General features: G+C 46.3%; 1 protein-coding gene across 1 annotated transcript in view; it reads right to left on the bottom strand.

Annotated features, from left to right (window-relative positions):
- The window catches only part of LOC147121496 (ras and Rab interactor 2-like), a 231038-nt gene that overhangs the window by 107053 nt on the left and 99987 nt on the right, over positions 1-23998 (bottom strand). Inside the window, exon 3 of the mRNA XM_085981786.1 lies at positions 3350-3435. Within this exon, the coding sequence (XP_085837912.1) occupies positions 3350-3391 (42 nt within the window). The 5' untranslated portion in view covers positions 3392-3435. The remainder of the gene's footprint in view (positions 1-3349; positions 3436-23998) is intronic.

The following is a 23998-nucleotide window of genomic DNA, read 5'->3' on the forward strand; positions in this document are numbered from 1 at the left end:
TTCCTACCTGTGCAGCCTTTACCTGCGGTGTGACCAACTGATTAAACGTGATATGCACGACGTCCTCAGCATCGCGAATGCTCCAGTATGTATCCATTCGCAGCTCCAGCGCCGCAATGCGGTCTGCCAGTAGCTGCAGCTGGATACACTTCCCGCACACATGGTCGTGAGGGACACAGGAAGTGTCCCTGATTTCCCACATAGTGCAGGAGGAGCATGCCACGGGGCCAAGCTATGCTGTCATGACTTACCCTTCAATTAATTTAAATTAACTTAAATCAAATCAATACCACCAATTACACTACAATTAAATGATATACTCAAGGGCCCTTGGTTACTAGCACTCCCCGATACATAGTTAGAAACTATAACAATGAAAATTAAGACCTTCTAAACTTTATAAACTATTAGCCTTAACTGTTAAACTATAGAGTAGTATAAATACTCACCTGGCCGTACTCACCCAATCAGCTGCTTCCTCTTGCCCCCGTCACTTTTGGAATCGCGGCGTGGCTCTGGAACGCCGCCACCGGTCTGCGAGATTGACCGGCCTTTGAGAAAAAGCCCGCAAAAGTGAGTTTAAAAACTCACTACTCTCCTGCTGCTCCCGACACCCTCTTTTTAAATCAGCCTCTTCCGCACTCGGCTCTGTTTAAATCAGCCTCTCCCGCTCTCGGCTCTGTTTAAATCAGCCTCTCCCGCTCTCGGAGCAAGAAAGGAACGTACTTGCATTTATGTAGCGCCTTTCACGACCTCGGGATGTACCACAGCGCTTTACAGCCAATAAAGTGTTGTAATATGTCCCTGATCAATACTTGTTTCAACTGAAAGAAGAATTTACCTAAAGTGCATGAAAAAGTCTCTCGCGTGTCCACATTTTAGTTATTTCATTTAGTTCAAAAATCAGATTGACAAGCATAGGGTGTAAAATGTAACTACTGTATCATCCTTTCCAGATGCAAGTGAAAATTTACTTATGAAGAACAGCAGTTTAAAAAGAAAATTGAAAAAAATTGAATTGAAATGTTGGGTTATTGCCCATAGAATGTTTATGGTCTTTAGTTATTAATATTTGTGACTATAAAAGGATTCCAGAAGTTAGGAACATAGAACAGGAGGAGGCCATTCAGCCCCTCAAGCCCATTCCACTATTCAATTAGGTCATGGTGTGGAGATGCCGGAGTTGGACTGGGGTGGACAAATGTAAGAAGTCACACAACACCAGGTTATAGTCTATAACCTGGTGTTGTGTGACTTCTTACAATTAGGTCATGGCTGAACTGTATCTTCTATCTGCCTTGGTTCCGTAACCCTTAATAGCCTTGCATAACAAAAATCTATCAATCTCAGTTTTGAAATTTTCAATTGACCTAGCTTCAACAGCTTTTTTGGGGGAGAGTTTTCCAAATTTCCACTACCCTTTGTGTGAAGAAGTGCTTTCTGACATCACCCCAGAATAGTCTAGCTCTAATTTTAAGCTTAAGCCCCTTTGTTCTGGATTCCCCCACCAGAGGAAATATTTTCCCTCTATCTACCCTATCAAATCCTTTAATCATCTTAAACACCTCAATCAGATCACCCCTTAATCTTCTATATTCAAAGGAATACAAGCCCAGTCTATGCAACCTGTCCTCATAATTTAACCCTTTTAGCCCCGGTATCATTCTGGTGAATCTGCGCTGCATCCCCTCCAAGGCCAATATATCCTTCCTGAGGTGCGGTGCCCAGAACTGAACGCAGTTACTCCAGATGATGTCTCACCAGAACTATGTACAGCTGTAACATAGCTTCCGCTCCTTTGTATTCCATCCCTCTTAAGATAATGGCCAATATTCCATTAGCCTTTTTAATTATTTTTTGTACCTGTTCACTAGCTTTTAGTGATTTCTGTACATGGACCCCTAAATCTCTCTGCTCTTCCACAGTTCCTAGCTTCCCACCTTTTAGAAAATAATCTGATCTATCTTTCTTAGGTCGAAAGTGATGACCTCACACTTTCCCCACAATGAACTCCATCTGCCTCAGTTTTGCCCACTCACTTAATCTATTGATGTCCCTTTGCAACTTTTTGCTCCCATCTCTGCTATTTACTGTGCCACCTAACTTAGTATTGTTAGCAAACTTAGATATACCTTCATCCAACTCATTTATAAATATAGTTAAAAGTTACATCCCCAGTACAGATCCCGGGGACACACCACTAGTCACATCCTGCTAATTTGAATATACAGGTAGACTACCTTTTATCCGAACTTCCAAAAACCGAAACCCTCTAAAAACCGAAGGTTTTTTCGTTAAGCGTAAGTCGTGCGCACGACATGACCAGAGTGGCGCACGACTTACGCTGAGCAGAGGGTCAGCGTAAGTCGTGTGCACGACCCCGACCCCCGCCAACGACCCCCCGCGGACCCCCCCGCCGACCCCGACTCCCGCCGACCCCCCTGCGGACCCCCCCGCCGACCCCCCCGCGGACCCCCGCCGACCCCGACCCCCGCCGACCCCCACCGCCGACCCCGACCACCCCCGACCCCCCGCCGACCCACCCCCGACAAATTTCCCAGTCTTATAAAATACCTTCCGAAATCCGAAATTTTCCGAAAACCGAAACACGGCTGGTCCCGAGGTTTTCGGATAAAGGATAGTCTACCTGTATATCCATTAAACCTACTCTCTGTCTCCTATCTCCTAACCAATTCCCTACCCATGTCAACAGATTACCTCCAATTCCATGTGCTCTCATTTTTGTTAACAACCTCTTATGTGGAAGCTTGTTGAATGTTTTCTGGAAGTCCATATAAATAACATGCATAGACACATCCTTATCGACCACTTTAGTTACCTCCTCAAAAAAATCAACCATGTTCGTTAGGCATGACCTACCCTTTACAAGTCCATGCTGGCTCTCTCTGATCAGCTCATATTTGTCCAAATACTCAGTTACCCTGCCCCTAATAACAGATCACTTAAGATATTGTATCCAGGTAGTTACATTAGACCGTCTGCGAAACATCCAGTTTTTAATCCACTAACATTTACAGCTGAGCTTTTGACTGTCTTGGCAGAGCTGTCCACAGAAAGAAGGAAACGCAGCCAGGGTGGGATCATTTCCTCATCTCTCAAGCATGCTTCCTGGCATGTCCACTGATGCCAAAGCACTGACAAGTGCTATTGGACTGAAGTGCTCCAGTCCACCCTCCCAAAAAAAAGACAGTGTGGATGTCGAAGGGGGTGGGGTGAAGAAAGAGAGGGAGAAGGAGCTCAAGGCAAAAAGCAAGAAAACAACAAAAAGGCAATGAATATTTTCAAAACATTGCTTCTGTTAAAAAGTACTGCAACAAAATTACAATACCTTAAAAAAACTCCCTCTCCGCAGCTCAACCAGACCTGACATTCTCAGCGGCTATCTTGGATGGCTTCAGAGTTAGCCAAACAGACCTGAAACCAAAGACATTTAATGGTTATTCCATGCTGAAGGAAATTCTGATGCTCGTTGCAAAACCGCCAGTCACAACAGACATTCTGCCAAAATCTATGACAACAACACCCTTTCATTAAATCTATACTGGCAAAGTTAAGGAGAAACACGATTTAATGTTTTTAAATTGACCCCAAAATAGAGTAAATCACACAGCACCAACAACGTTCAGAAACATTTTATCTCCAAATATCCTCTTCACCTTTAACAAATAAAAATGGTTTAAAGCTCATTAAATGTAAAGGCTTGAGAACTGTGCTGCAAATCAAGTTCTCCATTTGCCTGTGTTGAGATTGAAGGTAATTTGAGGTCAAAAGACACAAGCAGCTGTTTGCATTTAAGCTTAGATTTGGAATACTGGCTTGTTAATTCCCATTTTTTTATAATAGTAAATCCACTCCTTTTTCACTCCAGCACAAAGTATTCTTTTTAGGTGCAAAGCAAAGAAAAATGTTTTCAAACTGCTAGTTGTTCTTAAGGGGTGCCTACATTTTTACGCTGAACTTTACAACCTGGTTTATTCCAGTTTTGAAAACCAGATAAAATCTGTACAATATTTTTCTATTTTTTTTTAAATGGAAGCCATAACTACAAATTTCTAATAGAGAATGTTGTGACAGTAAGGTAAGATCATTTTGAAGAAACTGTATCCTTTTGGTCAAAACCAAGTAGATAGAGTTTAATTTCCCACCAGCTATAATATATACATATATATATATACTACCAACATCCACATACACTTTTTCTTGACTCAGAAATGGTTGTTAGCTAACATTGATATCAGTGAGATTCCTTGGATGTTTTCGTGCTTACTAGGGTCCTGCTCTGAGGGCAGAAAACACAACTGTGCTGTGAATTACCAAGGGTACGCATGCCTCAAACAGAATTCCATTCACCAGCCTCGAAAGAGATACCTCGTAAGTGAGTCCGTGGTTCCTGACACCGTTGTCCAAGAGCATTTGTCCTCTCCACCACCCCCTGCTGAAAACAGCAGTTAAATGCTGGTGGTTGGCACGCACACACACACACGACCTCCGTAGTTGTACATTTTACATCACATTGTCCAGTATATTCTACACCAATTTCTGCTGCATATCTCCCCCTGAACGTTTCAGGTACTTACGTGGCACTGGGTGCCATTAAATGATAGGTTATTGCGGGAGCCATGTGATTATGCATGTCCACAAGTCACACTGAGGCACAGAAGAGAATTGCCGGTCATTTTTGAGCAATGTCAGAAGAGGAACCAGGCATTGGCGTATGCATTGATTTATGTCAGCTAATGTTGGCACAACTCTGCAAAATGCTGGCTGTTGGCATGTATGATATTTGCATTCATATAGCTCACACTGTCAAAAGCCATCAAGCATTTCACACAGCAAATTAATTTTGAAATGAGGTGACTGTGGTATAGACAAACATTGAGCATTACAGAAAGTTAAATCTGTATAAAACATTGCAAACCACTAGCTACAAAATCATTGTCGTTTACAGTATTTTTTTAAATCATGCATGCCAACAGTTAGCATTTGCAGAGTTGTGTCAACATTTGCTGATAAAAATCAGTGCCTACTCCACTGCCTGGTCCCTCTCTAGACATTGCTCAAAAATGTCTGGCAATTCATTTCTGTGCCATATGTGCCTCAGTGCGGCTTGTGGACATGCATAAACACATGGCTCCTGCAAAAAGCATCATTGGTTTATTGGGTGGTTTTGGGCTGGCTGATTTGCATCCAAAGCAGGAACTGTCTGCTCCGAGAACGCAGCTGAAATGGCAGCCATGCCTTGATTACCACAGAAAGCTCCGCACTGCAAAAAAATGTTATTGCTTTTACTTTGGGTCATTTTCGTCATTCACAGTCATTTGTTTGTATGACTCTAATGTTGTTTCAGCAGCATATGCAACAAGAGCCACGAAGCTGACGGCTAATGTCAGGGCTCTGAGTTATGAGGGAAGATTGGAGAAATGTGGGCTTTCAGACTGGAAAGGAGGCGCCCGAGAGGTCTTACAGAGGTGTATAAGATAGTAAATGTCATGGGAAATGTTCATCTGGAATTCCGCTTTAAATTAAACTGTGGGAGTAGGATAAGGGATCACAGGTTGAAACTTCAGGACTGATATCAGCAGGTTTTTCCTTACACAGAGTAATCAACACTTGGAATGGGCTTCTGGACGGAGCGTGGACACAAAAACCCTGGAATCATTTCAGAAAGAATTGGATGCAGCAATGGGCGAGAGTGGAGGGTTGTTCTCGAATTAAGATAGGATGAATGGTCTTCCTCATTCATTGTTGTGATCTCCTCTATATGACGCTGAAAAATGAGAATGTACTAACTGGATGATGGAACTACTCCAGGTCAAGACTGAACAGTTCTGAATCAGAACTAAAAAGCAAAGAAGATAAACACAGTGGGGGAGAAATTCAGTTGGCTGCCGTTAGCACCTTAAGAGGGCGCTAAGTGGGTCGCAAGCCAACTGGCGCCCGGGCGCGGCACTGTCCACGCCTCCCGCTAAATTCCGCGGGACGCTAGTGGTGGCGCTAGCCGTTAGCACTGCGCCGCTATTAATGACGTCATCGGTGTGCGCAGCGCCCCGCTGACACCCCGGCCGTGATATTTGGAAGTGCCCCTGATTTACCGCCGGACGCGATGTCCGACCGGTTCAGGGGGGCCTACCTGTGGCTGGGGAGGCGCAAATTTAAGGAGAGGTGCGGGGCGGCCATTTTTGTTGTTGGCCGCCTGCCAGCACCTGCCTGCGCTCCCGTCCCCGGCCTCCTGAACACCCCCCCCACCACGGAGTGCCGGCTGCGTTCCAAGAGCCCAGCACTTCTCCTCGGTGCCGGGCTCTTTTGCCTGCACTCGCGCTGCACAAGGCCCCTCCCCTTTAAGAAGGGGAGGAAGGCCTGCAATACCGCAGCGTGCACATGTTGCGCCACGATATTCAGTCGCAGCGCCCCCAAGAGGGATGCGGGGCGCCTCCAGTAGCGCCGCACTTCCCTTTGGGGCGCTGCCACTCAATTTCCGGCGGGCGGCCACGAATGCTTCCGGTGCGCTACTTTTAGCGCCCTGGCGAGGCTGGCGCCCCAAATGGGGCTATACTCAATTTCTCCCCCAGTATGCTTATTCTATGGCTTTCTGGCATGTATCTTTATTTACACCATATACAAAATTAACATGGCAGAAAAAGCATTTAATTTGCAACATTTTTGAGGTCAGAGATCTTTATTAATGCTGACAGTGTCTTGGTATTGGAAATAATAAACAAATATGTCATTCAATGGCTCAGTGGGGATGTTACATAGCGTGCTAGTAAATCCAGCAGTGATAAATACCTTGCTTTTTTTTATTCATGTAAAGTCTCCTGAGAACTTAGAAAAGTGGTCTGTGCTAGAAAAATAACTTCGACTTCTATACCTTTAAATGTAATTTTAGGTAAGTGCAGATTTGGAACAGAATGACTTTGACAATGAAGTTATTTAAAGTACATGTAGTACATGCCAAAGGTCTGAGAGAGGAAGTGGCTATCTCTGACTAGACCAAACATGCAAACAATCCCGTATAACAACCACCAGTATCACTTTTGCAGCTTTATCAGTTAATGTGCCAGCAGTTACCCAAACAAAGTAAGACTGATGTATGAAACACAGATTATTCTTCGTGTAAGTCTGCAAATATCATCTCTCAGTGGGAGCAAAAACTTGGATGCCTTTACTGAGCTTCTTCCAATTCATTTTTTTTAATGAGGTGGTGGTGGAAGTAATGCTCCCTGATAGACTGAACAGAACAGAGAAAAAGGCCTAGAAATTGGATCATGCTGCGCCGATGTTATAGGCATAAAACGGATGTCTAAGGGTCCAATATGCCGGGCGTCCTGCACGCATTCATTCCGCGCTGCAAGTGCACCATCTGCCATATTGGTAAAGGCACCACAGTAGGCATTCAGGGCACTTGGCTGAAACAGGCATTATTCCCTTTGCATATGCAAATAGGGGGCCTAACGCCTATTTGAAACCCCCTGTTCAAAATTCATTTGCGCATGACTGCACTCAGTTCCTTCAGGCGCTCTGGCAACTGGGACCAACTGTAGGCTGCCACTGGAAAGGAAAGTTTGAACATTTTACTTGCCTTATTGTGGAGCCGGGAGAAGCACTCATGCTCCTCCCAGCGTCACGTTAAATCCACGTGCCGCTGCTCGCCATCGCCTACCCACCCCACCCCACCCCCCCTCCACCCCCACCCCCCCCCCCCCACCAATTGCCTCTCTCCGCCCCAAACTCTCCTAGCGACCCTGGCTGGCATCTGAGCCAGCCAATCTTGCTGCCCAGGGATCAGTGACTGATGCCTGCAGCTTGCCGGTATTAAGCAAATGAGGCTGGTGGGCCAATTTGACAGTCGTGCCGCAGGCCCCATTAGGCGCTGCACCGGGATAGCACCTCAGTTCAGGTGCAATCCAATTTCTAGGTCAAAAGGCTGCAATTAAAGGGATGAAATACCAATACAGAAACAGGTTAACGGGTTACCCTCTGTACTTGCCCTGATTGGAAAGGTGTTTTGTTTTTGTTTCTCCCACCTCTCGGAGCTCTATACCTGCCTGCTGGGGGTATGTGGCAGTGGTACGGAGTGATTCATTGTGATCTTTTTACATTACTGTGAGGAAACATGCAGCGTCTTCTCTAATGGACTGGCCAGGATTATGGGATCCATTATGGGATACATGTGTGAAGGTCTTTAATATACTTTTCTGTGCCTCCATGTTTTTGGTACATCAACCTACTACATCATGTCAGGCTCTACATAGTTTAAAGCACAAAGGGATACAAATAGAGAACTTTTTTCATATAATCAAATGCATATTAGAGCCAAGGCCATGAAGTTAGTTGCCACCTTTTCCTGCCACATCATCAGGGAATATTGAATGTTTCTATTACTAGTTAACCAATTCAGAAACAGCATAGTGGACTTTAGACAACCTTTACTGCCCCTCACTCTCTGAAATCTACACTGATTAACATTTATGGTGTAACTTTTCGTCCAAATCTATCACATACTGTAAATGACATCATGAAATTAATACCTATCAATTTGGTGTAGTACTGATTTATACAGACAAGGTTCCAGAATCGATACCTGATCTGTGCTCTACACTTGTTCTCATAAAGCAAAAGAGAATTCATCTAGAATTTCCAATCTCAATCACTATCTCACGGCTTCTGCTGGAAAGGGTGTTTGTGCGCGGATATCGCATGGAGACAGGATCAGAATCAGCTGTGATGCTTCCCTTGGTTGAACAGCCTATTGAAACTCATAGTCTCGACCCACACATGAAAAATGACTATTTGGGATGTGTCACCTCCTTCAGGCGAGGAGGGTTAGAAGTATTTAAGCAACAGCCATAAGACACCTAAATGTATAATAACAACATAACACAGAAAGAAGCAGCAATGTTAAAGCTGTTCTACTCCAATGCATGCCAAAATTCCTGACACGTGTACTGTAGCAAAACAAGTTTCATATCCGAGTACTTGAGTAAGTTCTGAAATATCCGACATAGGTGAAACTAAATAGAAGAGACATTGGAGGGCTCAATTAAAGTACTTTGAACATTTACATTACTTTCTGAATTCCCAGTGAACTATTCAAAGAGAGCTTAGATTAGATATATAGAACTATTCAAAAAGAGCTTAGATTAGATATATAGAACTATTCAAAGAGAGCTTAGATTAGATGTATAGAACTATTCAAAGAGAGCTTAGATTAGATGTATAAATGAAGCTCGGCTGGACATGCTTCCAAGATTGGTTTATTGATTTTAAAAATGCTTGTGCTCTGATTAAGTTATTGTAAAACTAACTGATATAAACATCACCTACTCTAGAAACTATGAAAGGGTCTGGTGGTTTCCCACAGGAGCATTAGGATGCATATAGTGATGGTTTACCTAATTTCAGCATTTTACTACACGTCAATGGGAAACGGAAGCAAAGGGTTGGCCGGGATAATGAAAAGCTGGTCTGGTGCCCATCAAGACATCCAGAATAAATATCTACTGAGCGCGTGGACTAAAACTGCCCATACTTTTAGAAAGAAATAAAGCACACAGTGCTTTCCAACTGAAACAATTTTGGACCTGAATAAAAAGCCTCAATTAGCATTGAAGTGTCACTGTCCTCAGCAGACCGGTTTTGTCAGCTCTGAAAAGGCTTATTAAATACTTTGCTCATGTAGATCCAAAATATAAGTGATCCAGCCCCACCTTACAAACGTGCGTTTCCTCTAGCTCGATTACTGAGTAGACTGTCACTATGGAGACCTCAACGACAAAGTTTATAATAATGGATCAAAGAAACTGCTCCTAACCTAACCAGCAAAGAGATGAGGTGTGTCCCAACAGTCAGTCTCAACAACAACAACTTGTATTTATATAAGACTTGCATTTATATAGCGCCTTTCACGACCGTCGGACATCTCAAAGCGCTTTACAGCCAATGAAGTACTTTTTGAAGTGTAGTCACTGTTGTAATGTGGGAAATACGGCAGCCAATTTGTGCACAGCAAGCTCCCACAAACAGCAATGTGATAATGACTAGATAATCTGTTTTTGTTATGTTGGTTGAGGGATAAATATTGGCCAGGACACCGGGGATAACTCCCATACTCTTCTTTGAAATAGTGCCGTGGGATCTTTTACATCCACCCGAGAAAGCAGACAGGGCCTCGGTTTAACATCTCATCCGAAAGACGGCACCTCCAACAGTTCAGCACTCCCTCAGCACTGTACTGGAGTGTCAACCTAGCTTTATGTGCTCAAGTCTCTGGAGTGGGACTTGAACCCACAACCTTCTGACTCAGAGGCGAGTGTGCTACCAACTGAGCCACAGGATTAAAATGTCCCAAGGCGCTGCACAGGAATATTTTAAGACAAAAAAATTTGACACCGAGCCACATAAGGATAAATTAGGGCAGGTGACCAAAAGCTTGCTCAAAGAGGTAGGTTTAAAGGAGCGTCTTAAAGGAGGAAAGAGAGGTAGCGAGGCGGAGAGGTAATTCTTAGAAACAGAAGACACGGCCACCAATGGTTGAGCGATTATAATCAGGGATGCTCAAGAGGGCAGAACTAGAGGAGCGCAGATATCGCGGGGGGGTTGTGGGGCTGAACGAGATTACAGAGACAGGAAGGGTCGAGGCCATGGAGGGATTTGAAAACAAGGATGAGAATTTTCAAATTGAGGCGTTGCTTAACCGGGAGCCAATGTAGGTCAGCAAGCACAGGGGTGATGGGTGAACGGGTCTTGGTGCGAGGTTTGGATGACCTGAAGTTTACGTAGGGTGGAATGTGGGAGGCCAGCCAGGAGTGCATTGGAATAGTCAAGTCTAGAGGTAACAAAGGCATGAATGAGGGTTTCAGCAGCAGATGAGTTGAGGCAAGGGCGGAGATGGGCAATGTTTCAGTTAGGCTCAACAGAGGTCAAGAAAACACTAGTGTGTTCTTAAAGGTGTTGAGGTGCAAAAGTCAACCAACCATTCTGAAGGTGGTTATTTAGAGGTGCTTAACCACTGTTGAGCCTGACTATTTGGACACACCTAATTTCATCCATTGCATCTACAGGCCCAGGCGTGGCTACCTGCCAATGGCTGAGAGGCTATGGAGAACTCAATCCATAGGGTTTTAGTGCTGGTAAATGAAACACTTTCTATTTCAGACACCCAAGCCCCAATTTTAACCACTGCCTTACAGAGCTGAAAGTGATGGGAATCATCTGTGACCTCCTCAATACATCTGTGGCCACCAATCCGACTGATACTGCTCTACGTTAACTTGGAGGGTGCCAGAGCGTAAAAACTGAGCGGCATGATCTCCTCGACAGCACCCTCCTTATGTGTGAAGCTGTCTGAAGATCTTCTTTAGGCAGATGACACATTAATGCAACTGCCTCCCTGTCACACCTGAACATCAAAAGGCAGTGCATCTCAACCACTGGCAAATAGCTATGCCTGGACCTGTAGATGCAATGGATGGCACAATGGTGGGTGTGGACAGTATGCTTCTGGTGTCATCTAAGTTCACTTTTGCTGTTCATTCTCATGCCATAACTGCAATGCATGCTGACAGCTACTTTGAGAGGATACCAATAGTTGAAAGGAAAATTTACCAACATAATGTAGCATATCCAGAATTCATAATACAAAACATGGAATGTTATTAAAACCACAAATGCTCTGAGAATAAAGAAACTAAATATCGGTAACTGCTGCAATCCTATTTTCTGTGATTTAGTGCACAGATTACATTGAAGGTAGCAATTTCCTCTCCAAAAGTTTCCCAATTGTGCTTTCAAAATCAACCACAGTTCTTACCTCTCCTTGTCTAAGCTAAGAATCCAGTACCTAAGCCACATAGGCAACACTTCAAAATTCAGCAATTGTCTTGATTCCCAACATGCAAGGACCTTGAGGCCCACTTCACATGGATGAGTGCCGAGTTAGAAATACGACAAGAGTCTGGGCAAAAAAGCACACTAGCCACAGAAATGCCCAGCAACAATTCGAAGATAGGTGCAAAGTGAGTGGGAAATGCACGAGTGTCATAACTCCGGGAATTATAGTTCACAATCACCACCCTGAGCCTCACAATTACTGTCGCCATAAGGCACTACGCCCACAGCCATTTCCAGGATTACATGTGGTATCGTTTTACTCAAAGGTTAATAGCAGTAATGCAATATCTACTAATTAGTAGACGTTGAGCCACAGAATGCAGGTGAGTCACGGCAAGTTCCTGGGCGAGTCTCACATGAAAAGGAAATAACGTCGTCAAATTTCTCCTCATGATACAAGCAATGCCGGAAAGTTTGAAGCAGATTCTGTGTCTTAGACAAATCTACATTTTTATTTGGGTTATTAAACAGGGAATTTGTAGTGTTTGAATTACAACTGTTTCAATACAGATGTAGAAGAGATCACTTCTGACTGTTGTTTCCCCCATGTACTATATGTACAGAATGTATCTTTCAGGGGAAAAAAAAATCATAAACTTAGAAAATGGTTTAAGTCTACATTTATCTTCAGCATACTGACTTAAAATATAAAATTTTCAGCAACTTATTTCAGCTCACTGTCTTTCTTTCTCATGTTCTCTTTTCGATTCATGCCCTGTCTTCCATATTCATTATTTGAACATTATTTTATTTAAGAGCATAAGAAATAGTAGCAGGAGTAGGCCATTTGGCCCTTCGAGCCTGCTCCACCATTCAATAAGATCAAGGCTGTTCTTCTACCTTAACTCCACTTTCCTGCACTATCCCCATATCCCTTGATTCCCTTAATATTCAAAAATCTATCGATCTCTGTCTTGAATATACTGAGCCTCCACAGCCCTCTGTGGTAGAGAATTCCAAAGATTCACCACCTTCTGAGTGAAGAAATTTCTCCTCATCTCAGTCCTAAATGGCCGACCCTCTATTCTGAGACTGTGACCCCTGGTTCTAGACTCCCCAGCCAGGGGAAACATCCTCCCTACATCTACCGTCAAGCCCTGTAAGAATTTTGTATGTTTCAATGAGATCACCTCTCATTCTTCGAAACTCCAGAGAATATAGGCCTAGTCTACTCAATCTCTCCTCATAGGACAATCCCCCCATCCCAGGAATCAGTCTGGTGAACCTTCGTTGCATTCCCTCTATGGCAAGTATACCCTTCCTTAGGTAAGGAGACCAAAACTGTACACAATACTCCAGGTGTGGTCTCACCAGGGCCCTATATAATTGCAGTAAGACGTCTATACTCTTATACTCAAATCTTCTTGTAATAAAGGCCAACATACAATTTGCTTTCCAATTGCTTGCTGTACCTGCATGTTAACTTTCAGTGATTTGTGTACAAGGACACCCAGGTCCCTCTGAACACCAACATTTCCCAATCTCTTACCATTTAAAAAAATACTCTGCTTTTCTATTTTTCCTACCAAAGTGGATAATTTCACATTTCTCCACATTGTATTCCATTTGCCATGTTCTTGCCCACTCACTTAGCCTGTCTATATCCCCTTGAAGCCTCCTTGCATCCTCCTCACAACTTACATTCCCAGCCAGCTTTGTATCATCAGCAAACTTGGATATATTACATTTGGTCCCCTCATCCAAATCATTGATGTAGATTGTGAATTGCTGAGGCCCAAGCACTGATCCTTGCGGTACCCCACTAGTTACAGCCTGCCAACCCAAGAATGACCCGTTTATTCCTATCTGTTTTCTGTCCATTAACCAACCCTCAATCCATGCTAATATGTTAACCCCAATCCCATGAGCCCTAATTTTGTTTAAGAACCTCTTGTGTGGCACCTTATTGAATGCCTTCCGAAAATCCAAATACACCACTGGCTCCCCCTTATCTATTCTGCTAGTTACAACCTCAAAAAACTCTAACAGATTCGTCAAACACGATTTCCCTTTCATAAATCCGTGTTGACTCTGCCCAATCATATTGGCCCAGAACTTGGTGTCGGGGGCTTGCCGCGCGTGCAAGCCCCCGATGTGCACTTACCCGGCGCGCCGACATCTGAAACCTGGCCCGCAGTGGATTTCCTGTCAGTGGCCCGGTTCTGAGGTCGGCGCGCTGTGCTAACCTGACCCAGCGGCGTAGTTAGTGCGATGTGCCGGCTGGGATCAGGTGAGCACTGTTCAGCCAATCAGGGGAGGGGAAACTTCATTCATAAGTTTGAGTGTAAGAACTGTCAAACTCATGAAAAGTACTGCACCCCAAAACACTACTTAAACTTTAAATAAAATTTTAAAAAACATCCCAATCATTAAATTAAGTATAAATAAGTTTAAAAAAAAATTTAAACAATTTTTTTTTTGTTGAAAAAAATAAATTTTTAATAAAAAGGGTCTAAAACTAAACTTACCTCATTGTAGATTCTTTAAAATAATAAACCTGTGGGAAAAAAAATTCTAAATTGCACTAAAACACCACTTACCTGTAAAAATAAATACTTACGTGTGCTTTTTACAAGCGTAAAGACCGGAGGCCTTTACACATGCGCAAATCCCCCAAAACAGAGGAAATCCAAGACGCACGCGCTGCCCCCTACAGCGCACGCGCTAGCCTCTTCAACTCTTGGGTTAGAGGAGAGGAAATGCCGGTTTTCAGCGCATGCGCTGTGCATGCTGAAAACCGGTATTTCCTCCGGCCAGACGCGTGAGTACCCCTTCCGTACTCACGCGTTTGGGGAGGAATTACTGCCCCATCATTATTTTCTAAGTGCCCTGTTACCACGTCCTTAATAACAGATTCTAGCATTTTCCCTACTACTGATGTCAGGCTAACTGGGCTGTAGTTCCCAGTTTTCTCTCTCCCTCCTTTCTTAAATAGTGGGGTTACATTTGCTACCTTCCAATCCGCGGTAACCGTTATAGAATCTATGGAATTTTAGAAAATGACAGCCAATGCAGCCACTATCTCTATAGCCAGCTCTTTCAAAACCCTAGGATGTAGGCCATCAGGTCCAGGGGATTTATTGGCTTTCAGTCCCATTAATTTCTCCAGTACTTTTTTTTTTACTAATACTAATTTCTTTCAGGTCTTTATTCTCGCTAGACCCTTGGTTCTCCACTAATTCCGGGAAGTTTCTTGCGTCTTCTTCCGTGAAGACAGACACAAAGTATTTGTTTAATTTCTCTGCCATTTCCTTATTCCCCATTATAATTTCTCCTGTCTCAGCCTGTAAGGTACCCACATTTACTTTTGCTAATCTTCTTTTTACATACCTATCGAAGCTTTTATGTCTGTTTTTATGTCTCTCGCTAGTTCTCTCTCTTTCAACCTAGTGGCCTAGAAATTCAGTATAGCCACTTTTGGGGCGGTAAAGTCGGGCGGGCGCTAAAGTTAGCGCCCGCCGGAAAGTGGAGGCCACTTCGCCGATATTCAGTAGCTTTGGCCAAGGAGTTTGGGCGAGCGCTGAAACTGGCGTTGCACCCCTATCTTTAGGCGCTAAGCCGGCGGTGCAAAGTGATAACGCCGAGGCCGGGCGCAGCGCAGGTGCGGTCATGTTTTGATTGACAGCAGACACCCTGACGCCGGCCAGCTCTTAAAGGGGGAAGGGTCGACTTGGTCTGCTGCCACGCCCTGGATAGTGGAGCCCTCCAGCTAGGCCTGAACACTGCTGCTGGACCCAAATAGCGCCTGAAGCCATGCAGAAGGCCCGTGAACGAGCGCAGCGCTTCTCAGAGCATGCTTTGAGGGTGCTGCTTAGGGGTTTGGAGAAGAAAAGAGATATCTTGTGCCCGGACAGTGGCAAGAAGGCTCCCAAGAGGCTGTACAGGAGAGCCTGGAGGGAAATCGCCCAGAGGGTCACAGTCAACAGCGATGTCCCCAGGACTGGTGACCAATGCCGCAAGAAGTTCAACGACCTCACTCGGTTGGTCAGGGTGAGTACCCTTTCCAGTGTCCTCCTCATCCTTGCATGTGCACCTCACATTATGGGCAAAGGGACCTCAAAGGCCTAATGGCCAGCCCTCATCCAGCAGCTATGGCACTGGCATGATCATCAGTAGCACTTTCTGCACTTGACACACTGGCCAAGCTATTCGACCATGGGAGGCAGTGCACACAACAACAGGGCACCACACTGGCCAAGCTATTCGACCATGGGAGGCAGTGCACACAACAACAGGGCACCACACTGGCCAAGCTATTCGACCATGGGAGGCAGTGCACACAACAACAGGGCACCACACTGTACTTAGAGGCCGTCCCTTCTCTTGCAGGCCAAGCTGGCACAGAATCTGAAGAGCCGGACTGTCACCGGGGGAGGCCGTGTCCAGTTCCAGGAGCTCAGTGACCTGGAGGAGCGCGTGGCTCGACTCATGCGTGCCCGGGTGATTGGCCCCGTTGCTATTGGAGATGCCGACCCTGTGCTGGGCCCCAATGGTAAGGACATGCCCGTTTGGACCTCTCTCGTTCCCCTTGCGCTTCAGATCTACATCCTTTGCCACTGTCCCACCAATGCGCATAATGCCACCACTCATGCCTCCCTCGCTGACGCCCTGTCCTCACTCTAAAGCTACTCTTGCGCCTTCCTGCTTTCAGCTGGTGAGGAGGAGGTCCCTGAAGCCGCGAGTGTCAGTCCCTCGGAAGAGGAGGACGACGAGGACCAAGAGGAAGGCGGCACATCGGGGGAACCCTCATCCGCGCCAGGGGATGGCAATGGAGGGGACACGTCTTGCCTGGAGGAGAGCCAGGGGGAAGTGTTGCAGGGGGGTGTAGCTCCTGTGCCCAGTGGCGTCCAGCCACGCGGGAAGGGTCGGGCAGCACGGCTGCCTTCTCCCCAGAGGGGGGAAGTGTTGCAGGGGAGGGCAGTTGCTGGGCCCAGTGGCGTCCAGCCACGCGGGAAGGGTCGGCCAGCTCGGCGGCCTTTTCCCCAGAGGGAGAGTCCGGCCTCCAGTCCGGAGACGGTCCTCGCCCAGGAGGTACGCCTCCTTGATCAAATGTCCGCGGATTCGGAGCGGCGCCACACCGAGTTCATGGGGGTTGTGGGACAGTTGCCTCAGGCCATTGAGTCCCTGGCTCATAGCGTGGCCGATTTCGGGGACTCACAGGCCAGGGGTGTCGAACAACTCGCGGCAGCACATGACGCGAGTCGAGAGTTCATGAGTGGTGCCGTGCAGACACTGGCTGGTCTGATGCAGGCACAGACCAGGGCAGTACGGGCACTCACTTCTGCCACACTCGCTGTGTCACGGACGCATCGCCAGGGCACCCGCCGCGCTGCTGCAGCACAGCAGTCTGGCCTTCACCAGATTGCTGCGCTTGCTGCAGTGCCAGCCCGGCCGAGTGCCAGTGTCTCCGGCGACCAGCGAGCGCCTGGCATCAGCCAGCTTGCCCCCATTGCTGCAGCCGCCACTGCCACTCCCCCAGCAAAGCTGCGACGAGCTGCTGGAGAGACTGATGCTGCCCAGCCACAGCTGCAGCAGTCAGCAGCCGGCCCCTCCAGGGCCGGACCTCGTCTAGGCCGACCCCCAAGGGCATCTGCCGTCACGCTTTGTGCCCCTCAGGAGCCTTCCCCCAGCCTTGCAACACCCACAGGGCCCAGGTTGAGGCGGAGCAGCAGGTCGGGCAGGGGCCGGAGAAGCCTGCACAAGGACTCGCCCTCTCGGCACACCAAATAGTGTGTGTTGCCAAATGTTTTTTTAGATGGGGGTGTTTGTGTTCTGTATGGGGGGGGTTTATTTTGGTAAGGCCGAAGATGATGGCAAATGTTTTTTTAGATGGGGGTGTTTGTGTTCTGTATGGGGGGGTTTGTCTTGGTAAGGCCGAGGATGAAGGCCAATTGGATGGACAAGTTTTGTTATTCCTCCACAGGTTGTGGGAGTGAGATATGTTTTTGACTGTTTTTTGGGGGTCTTGTCTGTTTTTGTGTTTCATGTGGGAAGGGCCCTGAGTTTGTTAAATAAAGCTTTTTATTTATTCAGCTTGTCCATGTGTCATGTTTCAAGTGGTTGTTGCGTTAACCGGCTGAGGGCTTGCGGAGCGGCTGCATTCAGGTGCGTTCATTGCCACAAGCCATTCCCTGAGAGGGGGCATAGAAGTGTCGTTCAATAAGCCGCCGGCGGACGGCCCTTGGACCTTGTGGCTCCCTCCTGGGCTGGTACTCCTCCTCCTCCTCATGGTCCTCCTGCTCGTCCTCCTGAGGTGGTGGTCCAACGTGAGGTGGCAGTGCCTGAGTCCTGCGGATAGCCAGGTTGTGCAGCATGCAGCAAACGACGACGAACTGGGAGACTCTATCCGGCGAATACTGTAGAGATCCGCCGGAACGATCCAGGCAGCGGAACCGTTGCTTGAGGACACCAATCGTTTGCTCTATCATGTTCCTTGTGGCTTGATGGATTTCGTTGTATGCCTCCTCAGCAGGGGTCCTGGGCGCGCGGAGTGGGGTCATGAGCCATGTACACAAAGGGTAGCCCTTGTCCCCGATAAGCCATCCCCTTGGGGGAGGCTGTGCCTGGAACATGTCAGCCACAGTAGTCTGGCGCAGGATAAATGCATCGTGGCTGCTTCCTGGAAAGCGGGCATTGACAGCTAGGATGCGCTGCCTGTGGTCACACACCAGCTGTACATTGAGGAAATGGTAGCCCTTCCGGTTGCGGTAATCCTCGGCATTGTCGATAGGTGCCCGCATAGCCACATGCGTGCAGTCAATGGTGCCCTGCACCATGGGGAAGTCGACGATCCTGGCAAATCCGACTGCACGCTGCTCCTGCCTCTCTAGGGTCATGGGGAAGGAGATGAATTGGTGTCTCCTTGCGAAAAGGGCATCGATGACCTGCCGGATGCAGCGATGCACGGCAAACTGGGAGATGTTCGCTATGTCCCCAGCAGCGGCTTGGAAGGAGCCGCTTGCATAAAAGTTCAGAGCCGCCGTGACCTTCACTTCCACCGACAGAGACGTCCTGCACATCAGCTGTGGACGCAGATCTCTGTGAAGCAGCTGGCAGATCTCTGCAACCACCTCCCTTCTGAAGCGCAGCCTCTTAACACAATGCGCGGCAGTCATGGTGAGATAGGACACCTGCTGCCGGTATTCCCTGAGTGGGTAAGGCCTACGTTGCCGACGCCTGATGGCCCCTCTGCGTCTAGGCATGGCTGCCCCTCTCACACAGCGTCTGCGAGCCCTTCGCACATAATGCTGGAACTGAGGGTTGGAACCCCATGCAGCCCCCATAATATACTTGCAAACAGTGAAATCACAATGAGTCAAATTTCCAAGCTCTGGCCAGAAGCCAAAAATACCTCTCCTATGTTGTCCCAAATCAGTAAGGTCTGTTCCTTGGTCTCTGTCCAGAAATCCAAAGCACTAAAGTCATTGCAGCAAAATGGCTGGCCTTTATAGTCCAGTCTGAGTGCCCTTTAATTAGCGCTCCCCGAGGCCCGCAGGGCCTCTGTTGCGTTCCACTTCACAGTTCTTAACAGCGCCACGCCCACATTGGGCGGGCGCCACTGAAGTTCTGGTTTGGGGCGCACAAACAGCGTTGCACGACGAAATGACGTCATAAGCTGCGCACGCAGCTGAGCGGGCGCAAACACTTTGCGCCGGCGCTAAATGTCAACTGAAGTTGGGCGTAGGCGCAGATCGGCCTGCGCCCGGGCGCTAAGTGCCTAGCGCTCGAAATCTACTCCTCTTATGGCGCTAACGGCTGGCGAACGCAACTGAATTTCTAGGCCAATATTTCATATTATAACCAGCTAATATACTCCATCCAAACCTTTTCCATGAGAAAAGATAGAACTTCAAACATTTCATTAAACATTTTTGGAAGTCTTGCAAGTTTCGCCATCTATTACAGATAGGAGCGGCACCTAACAATAAAGTGGCCCCTGATTGGCTAGAAGCCAGCTCCAGCCCCAAATGCTCTACTTTCATTCAAGTGAGGTCAACAACTCTGAAAATTGACATGGTTGAGATCAATATTTGACGATTTTCTAACACCAAGCTCATTGCTGCATGGCCATATCCCCTTCACTGGTAGTGTGGTGTGCCTGGACAATTCTTCTGCGGTATACCATTGGTTTGGATCATTTCATTCCAGTGTGAAATATTATTCAGGATTTCAAAATGAAATATTAGCAGTTAGCACTGCTGGAGGGGCTCAATTCTTTGGCACAGCTGCCAGTTTGTAATCAAGCGGTAATATTATCATTTGCACAAAGAAGTATTCACAAAGTCACAGGACAACATGCTAAACAACCCCCAGAGCACTTCCAGACTGTGTTAGGGTGGACAGTCATACCAAGTTCGAATATTAAAATAAAATCTAAGGAAACAGGATGCAACTATTAGTTTCTAAACATGGTACTTAGAAAGCCAAATTGCATTCATTTTCAACTCAAAGGCCTTCAAGGTACTGTAATGGGTTAGCATAGCTTTAAAAATATTTACCAAATCAAGGGAAATAAACACACTTTAAATTGCAGCAGCATCAATTAACAAAGTAGTATTTACAACATTCTTCACCACATGAAAGGGAATCTATAATTGCCTCTATCTAGTTAAAGTCTGCCAATCACTGTGAGCATTATTTGGAATTTAGCCCAAACTTTCCTTCAATCCAACATTTTATTAAGACAGATCTTATTGTCAATGCTCGTTTTTGTTTAAATGCTAATCTATTTAAAGGTTGATTATCCTCAATGTTTCAAATCACATTTTGAAATTTGACGAGAAATGACAGAGCTTGACTAATACTTTAAGGATTTTGAAAACATGTTTCATACGCAAATTATCTTTTGTAGCTCTCTTCTGAACCTGGAGAGGAACGAATTCTTTTCCAGTTTCATCCTCAGAATGAGTGTAATTAGGAAATGCAAAACTCACCTATTAGCAACAATATGACTTGTGGAACTGGGTGGAAAGGTGGATGGCCACACTTTTCTTTCACCTCTGGGACCTGGATTTGCTTCTGTCCCAGGTTGAAAGTCTCCTCTTTCTTCCAGCTGGAACAAGTTTGGAGGTCTCAGCCCAAATCCTAGTGAACACACCACTCAGACACTTCAAGAATAGCTGGTGCCAAAACTGAAAACATTCTGACAGATGCAGTTGGATGCTTTGCAACTACATATTGGGAGGAAAGGCACATTTTTGGAGCACAATTTAAATGGGAATGCTGGGCCTTCACCTCCACCAGGCACAGGATCATTTATGTTTTCTGGGAAAACCCCAGGAATTCCCAGTCCAGTGCAGGAAGCATGGATGTAATGGACCTCCACCCCTTTTCTCTCTGCACCCTGCCTGATTTCCCAGGTGCAGCGAAGAGGAAAATCTACTCTTGCCTCTAAATTTCCAGTAAAGAGTTACAGCAGTAGCCCTTGAAACTTCAATACGGAGGCTTTGATAGGATATGATATTCAATGAAGATCTGGCTTCTTGAGCATATCTAGTTAGCTAATGAACAGGACATGTGATTTCTTTGGAAGACTCAAATGCCTCTAGGAACACAGGAACAGGAGTAGGCCATTTAGCCCCTCGAGCCTGTTTCGCCATTCAATTAGATCATGGTCTGTATCTTAACTTCATCTACCCACCTTGGTTCTGTAACCCTCAATACCCTTGTCAAACAAAAATCTATCAATCTCAATTTTGAAATTTTCAATTGACCCTCAGCCTCAACAGCTTTTTGGGGGGAGTTCCAGATTTCCACTACCCTTTGTGTGAAGAAGTGCTTCCTGACATCACCACTGAATGGCCCAGCTCTAATTTTAAGGTTATGCCCCCTTGTTCGAGACTCCCCCACCAGAGGAAATAGTTTCTCGCTATCCACCCTATCAAATCCTTTAATCATTTTAAACACCTCATGCACAGAATACCATCAGGAAAGCTCACTCATTCAGTTCTGGCCCATGGACCTCTGACCCTAAAACTTCTTTGATATTGGGGTATGTGCTGCACTCGTGCCGCTGGCTCCTGATGTACAACTGGCAACCACCCCAAAGTGTTGGATTTTCCAAGACAAAACCACCAGAAAGATCCCTCAAAATCCAAATCCAGCAACATTGAGGTCATCAATGGCTGCACGAGCCCCTCACATTCAGAGCCAGGAGTACTTGCACTGCACGTAATCCAACATAAAAACAGCTTCAAGTACGCTGAAGTTAAAGTGCAGACTTGGCCACCATTTGTTCAATCAACATTGCTGGACTATGCATTAAGTTATGGGAACTCACTACGGGAATCACAGTACATTGTTTCCAAATCCTACAGTACTCCCAGTGGCAATTTTGTATGACATCTGTATTTGTTACATTTCCCTACAAGTACAACCTAACACTATTGCTATTTCATCTGATTAAATTAAAAAATAATTCCCTGGGATTGATTTCCTGTGATTCATAGCAAAATAATATAAATGTAGAAAATTACTAGTTATTAATTGACCAATGCCATGTTCTTCAGCTTGCTGCTACTGGGAAAGAAAACAAAATTGAAATATGTATTTATTCATTTATTTTTTGACGATTCCTTTTAATTGTTACAAATCTGGTCACATTCAGCATTGGATCTGATGTTGAAACTGGCACATGAATTGGTTAACGGAAAGAAAACAGAGTAGGGATAAACGGATCTTTTTCAGGTTGGCAGGCTGTAACTAGTGGGGTGCTGCAAGGATCAGTGTTGGGGACTCAGCTATTTACAATCTATATTAATGACCTAGATGAAGGGACCGAGTGTAATGTGTCCAAGTTTGCTGATGATACAAAGCTAGGTGGGACAGTAAGCTGTGAGGAGAACACAAAGGGCTCGATTTTGCCAGGCCCGAGGAGGTGGGATTGGAGGCGTGAGGTGTTAAAATCGCAAAAACTGGCGGGCTGGCCCGATCCCCGCTCCGAGCAATTTTCCCACATGCGAGTTTTCTGACCCCATCTCCATCCTGCCTCCAAGAGGCGGGATAGGCCCTTAACAACCAGTTAAGTGCCTCTATAATCCCATTTTGAGAGGCCTTTCTGATTTTAATCATTTTCCCACGTGCTGCATGCCTCCTGTAAAACACGGCAGTGAAACCTGGCGGCAGCACAAGTGGATTGCAGCTCCACCATTAAAAAGGAGTTTTCAGCAATTTTCATTTGCAGGTGGCAGAACTTTGTTGTCTCAGGTCTGGGGGAAGTTTTAACAGGCCTACTAATTGTTGTGGAAGTTTGGAGCAAGACACCCATCTCCAGTGTGACCTCCTGGGAAACCCCTCTCCCCACCTTGAATGAGCGCTTCCTCAACTGAGGTATATACCAGAAGAATGCGAACCATTTATTTCCTTTCCTCCTGGACATCAGATTCGGACGAAGACCAGCCGTGGCAGCAGCAGAACCCTGAACAACAGCAGCACTAACTACAGGAGCAACAGCAGGAGCTCCAAGCTGCTGCTCACCCACCTGAAGCTGCACAGGCCAGAAGGCGCCAGCGCGCAATCACATTGCTGCCCAGGATGCAAGGGATGCACTCATCTTGGCCAGATTTGCTTAGCCTGCACAATCAAGCACTTTGGCCTCACACATTCTTATCAGAACATCGACAATGGCCAAGAACTTGCGGATTCCTATCATTCTGGCTACCATACGGACAATTGCAAGTTACCCTAAGCCCTCAATGTGGAAGTTCCATTTGCGAAATGACACACGCCACAACTGCAACAGTTTGCCATCAGAATTTTTTATGACAGTAAGCAAGTGATGGCATTTTAAAAATAAACACATTACACCCAAGTGACTACCCTTGTGACTACTTGTGCATTATCCACCTCTTACGTGGTGCTTCCCCTGTGGCTTCAGCAGATGTGGAGGCCCCTTGCTCACTTTCTTGCTGCTCCTGTCTCGACACCTTTGGCGGGCGTCCTCTGAGGTTGCGAACCTGTGAGGGCTCGGCAACAGTCTGCTGCTCCTGCGGCTGTGCAGGGGCTGAGACGCCGATCTAAGTTGGGTGGGGACACTGGTGGGGCTCTGACCGAGGGCTCTGCAGTGGCATGGTCGTGTGAGCGCTTGGAG

The sequence above is a fragment of the Somniosus microcephalus genome, chromosome 3 (genome assembly GCF_052327205.1).
Source record: "Somniosus microcephalus isolate GS21.2 chromosome 3, FLI_Smic_1.0, whole genome shotgun sequence".
In the NCBI taxonomy this organism is placed as follows: Eukaryota; Metazoa; Chordata; class Chondrichthyes; order Squaliformes; family Somniosidae; genus Somniosus; species Somniosus microcephalus.